General features: G+C 50.8%; 1 protein-coding gene and 3 non-coding genes across 4 annotated transcripts; all 4 read left to right on the forward strand.

Annotated features, from left to right (window-relative positions):
- Window positions 1–812: 812 nt before the first annotated feature.
- Hspa8 (heat shock protein family A (Hsp70) member 8) lies at window positions 813–4,958 on the forward strand. Its single transcript, XM_057768254.1, has 9 exons — window positions 813–953; window positions 1,564–1,773; window positions 2,023–2,228; window positions 2,338–2,490; window positions 2,573–3,128; window positions 3,340–3,542; window positions 3,754–3,952; window positions 4,045–4,277; window positions 4,517–4,958. The coding sequence occupies exons 2-9, from the start codon at window positions 1,569–1,571 to the stop codon at window positions 4,700–4,702; spliced, it is 1,941 nt and encodes a 646-aa protein (XP_057624237.1). The 5' UTR covers window positions 813–953; window positions 1,564–1,568; the 3' UTR covers window positions 4,703–4,958.
- LOC130874044 (small nucleolar RNA SNORD14) lies at window positions 3,187–3,272 on the forward strand. Its single transcript, XR_009057088.1, has one exon. It is a non-coding gene; the product is annotated as a small nucleolar RNA SNORD14 (small nucleolar RNA).
- Window positions 3,590–3,675, forward strand: LOC130874045 (small nucleolar RNA SNORD14). The gene has a single exon (XR_009057089.1). It is a non-coding gene; the product is annotated as a small nucleolar RNA SNORD14 (small nucleolar RNA).
- On the forward strand, window positions 4,339–4,425 carry LOC130874046 (small nucleolar RNA SNORD14). The gene has a single exon (XR_009057090.1). It is a non-coding gene; the product is annotated as a small nucleolar RNA SNORD14 (small nucleolar RNA).
- Window positions 4,959–5,890: the final 932 nt, after the last annotated feature.

Below are 5,890 nucleotides of genomic sequence, written 5' to 3' on the forward strand. Positions count from 1 at the left end.
GCCCGGAGGTGGGGAGGGGCGCTCGGCTCTGGGGTCAGCCACGGGGACGGGGCCATGTCTTTCACTGAGGGTCACGGACGAAGACCCTGGGGAGCTGGGACAAGGCAGGCACCTCTAGCCTCTGCACCGGGGGCTGCGGATCGGCGCGCCCCATTTCGCAGGGAGACGGCGCGCGGCGGCCGAACCGGAACCCCGAGCCAGCTACCCTAGCGGTGTCCCTCAGCCTCAGGCGCAGACACCGGGGGTGCGCGAAGCCTGAAGACCGCAGCCCGCCGGGCTGAGGGAGAAGCGCCGAGCACGGGTGGGGGAGGGGCGCGACAACCTTCGCGGCCATTTTGTCCTCGCCCCACTTCCGTCTTCTCTTCCCGGACTCCCCCCTCCCCCACATCCCTCCCAGGCGCTTCTCTCAGGCAGCCCGGGGTCTCCAGAGAGTCCAGATCGCGGAGAACACGGCTCCCATTGGTCCGCTGCGAATGGACCCGCCTTGCTCCCTCGACTTCCTTCCGCCCCCGCCCGCTCGCGCCGACGGGGCGCGCACGCGCACACTCTGCCGACCCCCCTCCCCTCCCCCTCCAGCCCTGAGTGACAGCGGACTCCCGCGCGCGGGCTCTCGGCGCCCCGCCCTCCCCTTTCCCCCGGGCCGTTCCGAGAGCGGGGGCGAGCATGAAAGTTCCAGAACGCCGCGGTCGTGCGTCATCGCGAGGTGGGGCGGGGAGGGGGCGGGTGTTAGGAGAGCGTCTTGGCTCTTGATTGGTGAGGTCCGAAGATCCCCGCCGTCTAGTGGCTGAGGAGCCATGATAGGCAGCGGGAAGGGGCGGGATCCTTCTGGAAGGTTCTAAGACTGGGTATAAGAGACAGTGAGGCGGGCGGAAACCGGTCTCATTGAACGCGGCGCCAGCTTTTGGGGAAATCGGTGCGGTGTCCTCGCCAGCACAGCCGGGCCTACACGCGAGGTAAGACGCGGGTGGCGGCGGGTGGCGGGAGCGCTGCAGCCCCCGGTGGCGGGAGCGCGGCGCGGCCCGGTCCGGGCTGCCGTCCCGGGAGACCGGGGCTGCAGCTGAAGCGGAGGATGGGTTTAGGCAGGGCGGCGCCGCCATGGGCTTGAGGTTCCGCGTGGCGGGGGAGGGGTGCCGCAGCGGCGTGGACCGCTCCCATTATTTTGGCTACGGATTTGGCGCCGCAGCCTTTACCTTGGCTGCGGGCTAAACGAAATTGTATTCTTTCCTGGATCCCGAGGGGAAGGGAAGCTGCTTGGAATAATTGAGACAGGCGCTCCTTGCGCCCGCAATGCGCGGCCCTGGCGGCGGCGCGGGGTGGGGGGGGATGGGCGCCCGGAGTTGGGGCCACGTGCTCCACCATTGTCGCAGAGCTTCAGGACAGATGGTTCCTTGAGCCAGGGGCGGGTTCTGCCAGGGCTGGCACGGCCACCGCGACTGCGGCAGCGCTGTCCCCAGCCTCCTGCCCGGCTGCGGCTGATGGGTCTGGGCTAGTGAGATTCCCGTTGGCGGCCTGCAAACCGGGAGATAGACCGCTTAGCCGTTCTCGTGTTCCGTTTTCTTCCAGCAACCATGTCTAAGGGACCTGCAGTCGGTATTGATCTTGGCACCACCTACTCGTGTGTGGGCGTCTTCCAGCACGGGAAGGTGGAGATTATTGCCAATGACCAGGGTAACCGAACCACACCAAGCTATGTGGCTTTTACTGACACGGAACGATTGATTGGGGATGCTGCTAAGAATCAGGTTGCGATGAACCCCACCAACACAGTTTTTGGTAAGTAGCCAGGTTTTAATGCGGGCTGGGAAGGTTTCTAGATTACTGCAACCGGAGAGGTTAGCGTTGCGGCTGACGTAATATTTGTTAATAATTATGTGCCATTGCTTTCCTGCCCCGAAGCTTAGACTCGCTAACCCGGATGTCAGGCGCCCCCCCACCCTGTGATAGGGACCACTCCCTTTAGTGTAATAATTCCTCAATCTGTTATTTAATCGTGGATTATAATGAAGCCCATTTATCTTGCAGATGCCAAACGTCTGATCGGACGTAGGTTTGATGATGCCGTTGTACAGTCTGACATGAAGCACTGGCCCTTCATGGTGGTGAACGATGCAGGCAGGCCCAAGGTCCAAGTAGAGTACAAAGGAGAGACAAAAAGCTTCTACCCAGAGGAGGTGTCCTCTATGGTTCTTACTAAGATGAAGGAGATCGCAGAAGCTTATCTGGGGAAGGTGGGTTTTAACAGGTGTCATCTGTGGTGGCTCTTTTAACTGAAAATCAGCACTATTCAGTGATGGAATTTGCTAAGCTAACAGTTGTGCAATTCATTGCAATTTCTAGACGGTTACCAATGCTGTGGTCACAGTGCCAGCCTACTTCAATGATTCTCAGCGGCAGGCAACAAAAGATGCTGGAACTATTGCTGGCCTCAATGTCCTTCGAATTATCAACGAGCCGACTGCTGCTGCTATTGCCTATGGGCTAGATAAGAAGGTATGTGTGCAAGCACAGATTGCCTAGAGTTGGTTTGCACAACAGAAATAAACGTTGAGCTAAAAATTTTATTCGATTTCAGGTTGGAGCTGAAAGGAATGTGCTGATCTTTGACTTGGGAGGTGGTACTTTTGATGTGTCCATCCTCACAATTGAGGATGGAATTTTTGAAGTCAAATCAACAGCTGGAGACACCCACTTGGGTGGAGAAGACTTTGACAACAGGATGGTCAACCATTTCATTGCTGAGTTTAAACGAAAGCACAAGAAGGACATCAGTGAGAACAAGAGAGCTGTCAGGCGTCTGCGTACTGCCTGTGAACGGGCGAAGCGCACCCTCTCCTCCAGCACCCAGGCCAGTATTGAGATTGATTCTCTCTATGAGGGAATCGACTTCTATACCTCCATTACCCGTGCTCGATTTGAAGAATTAAATGCTGACCTGTTCCGGGGTACTCTGGACCCTGTAGAAAAGGCTCTTCGAGATGCTAAACTAGATAAGTCTCAGATCCATGATATTGTCCTGGTGGGTGGTTCTACCAGAATCCCCAAGATTCAGAAGCTTCTGCAGGACTTCTTCAATGGAAAAGAGCTGAACAAGAGCATCAACCCTGATGAAGCTGTTGCTTATGGTGCAGGTAAATACAACCCTACATACCTTAATATTCCCTGTTTAAAGAAGTCCCTAAATATAATTCGCTGTGATGATGGATTCCAAAACCATTCGTAGTTTCCACCAGAAATCCTGTGTTGGCTAGTTCCTTCCTTGGATGTCTGAGCGATTGAAATGTGTTGAAGGGGTTAGATATTTAGGGTGGGCTTTTCTAATTAACATTTTTCCTTTTGTAGCTGTCCAGGCAGCCATTCTATCTGGAGACAAGTCTGAGAATGTTCAGGATTTGCTGCTCTTGGATGTCACTCCTCTTTCCCTTGGTATTGAAACTGCTGGTGGAGTCATGACTGTTCTCATCAAGCGCAATACCACAATCCCTACCAAGCAGACTCAGACTTTCACCACCTACTCTGATAACCAGCCGGGTGTGCTCATTCAGGTATGTTAATGGAATTTAGCTTTTTGTATGGAGAACCCAGGAAAGTCTCGCTGTGATGATGGATTCCAAAACCATTCGTAGTTTCCACCAGAAATCCTGTGTTGGCTAGTTCCTTCCTTGGATGTCTGAGCGAGTCAGTTTTCCCTAATTGAGCTTAATCTACAGAACTGTTAAGTCCAATGTCGTAATTGTATCTTTAATTTTCCTCAAGGTGTATGAAGGTGAACGAGCCATGACCAAGGATAACAACCTGCTTGGAAAGTTTGAACTTACAGGCATCCCTCCAGCACCCCGTGGTGTTCCCCAGATTGAAGTCACTTTTGACATTGATGCCAATGGCATCCTCAATGTTTCTGCTGTAGATAAGAGCACAGGCAAGGAGAACAAGATCACCATCACCAATGACAAGGGTAAGTATGGACATGACACCTGCTTTCAAGAGGACATAACTTAGTCTTAACCAGGTTTTTAAGACTTGTTCATATTTTTGACATTTTAACAGGCCGCTTGAGCAAGGAAGATATTGAGCGCATGGTCCAGGAAGCTGAGAAGTACAAAGCTGAAGATGAAAAGCAGAGAGATAAGGTTTCCTCCAAGAATTCTCTGGAGTCTTATGCTTTCAACATGAAAGCAACAGTTGAAGATGAGAAACTTCAAGGAAAGATCAATGATGAGGACAAACAGAAGATCCTAGACAAGTGCAACGAGATCATCAGTTGGCTGGATAAGAACCAGGTAGGTTTTCTGCCAATAAGTGGGGGAGTAGATAAATGTTAAGTAGGACTGGGTGTAGGGGTCACTATGATGAATGGTCCAAAACATTCGCGGTTTCCACCAGAATGTCAAGCAATGTTGGCATTACCTTCCTTGGATGTCTGAGTGACTCAAAGCTAAGGAATAGATAGGTTCCTGTTATAGCATAGGAAGATGAACTGTCGGTAGACCTTTTTTTAAATTGTTAATTTTCTCCACAGACTGCAGAGAAGGAAGAATTTGAACACCAGCAGAAGGAACTGGAGAAGGTCTGCAACCCTATCATTACCAAGCTGTACCAGACTGCTGGTGGGATGCCTGGAGGAATGCCTGGCGGCTTCCCTGGTGGAGGAGCTCCTCCATCTGGTGGTGCTTCTTCAGGGCCCACCATTGAAGAGGTGGATTAAGTCAATCCAAGTAGAAGTGTAGCATTTGTTCCACAGGGAAACATTCGAAGGACCCAAATTTAGCAAGTTACATGGTGGTTTCAAATTCAAACTGCTACAATAAATTTACTGAGCATTCTCAATACTTGAACATGGAACATGTGCACAGGGAGTGAAGTAAGCATTGCACTTTATAAGCACTGTATCCTAAGTGGAAAATGCAATGTTTAATAAAACAGGCGGAAAATGGAATGTCTAATAAATATTTAAATTGGCACCATACAGTTGTTCTGATTTTTAACTTCTAGTTAGGTGATTTTTGAGGCAGGACTCAGTTGATCTTTCTAAATGCCGGTATGAGGCTTATACCACCATACCTGCTTTAGGGTAGAGAAAGTTTAGTCTTACTTAGACTAGAAATTTAACCTTGGGAGAATAAGGTGTGAGCTCCGTGTCTTGGTTTCAACTTGCAGCTTTCCATGGATTTAACCAGATTTAGTTTCAGCTTTGAGGACAAAGCTGTGGAGGAGCACAAAAGGTTCTTGCGGGGTGGGGGGGGGGGCAGCGGCCATGTGATCTCTAGGCAGACCTCAAGTATGCCAAAGGTGATCTGGATCCCAGGAAATGGCTAGTAAGCCACCACCTAGTGGTAAGGGCTAGGGTTACAACGTTACAGGTCACGTTCCCATTTGGATTGAACCAGCTACTAGGAAAAGGTATACACAGGCCTATATGTTTAATTTTTACTTGGGCTACTTGGGATTGTTTCTCAGGTCAGACCTATGTAATGAAATGCTTTTGAGGCCGCGGCCCTTACATGTTAGGGTCTCAGGTAAAGGGGGAGAATACCTCTAAAAAGTGAAAAATAAGCTGGGTGGTGGCAGTATATGCATGGCAAGTGGATGACCCAGCCTGATCTAGAACTAGTTCCAGGACATAAACCCTGACGCAAAAAAGGGAAAAACACCATTGTCGTGTAACCGGGAAAATGTATAAGACACTAAGCAAAACTAGAGGACAGGATGTTCAGGGACAGCATTCCTGCTGCCATTTACTTTGATCCCTAAATCCATTACAAGGAAAGAATGTTTAGCATGTTACCTTAGTCTTAGTTGTTTAATCTTGCCTGGAAGTACTGAGGTCACTGGCATTACCAACAAGCCAGGCTTTAGCTAATTTTATTTCTTGAAGTTTCCTCCAGTAACTTAG

This window comes from Chionomys nivalis, chromosome 4 (genome assembly GCF_950005125.1).
Source record: "Chionomys nivalis chromosome 4, mChiNiv1.1, whole genome shotgun sequence".
Lineage (NCBI taxonomy): Eukaryota > Metazoa > Chordata > Mammalia > Rodentia > Cricetidae > Chionomys > Chionomys nivalis.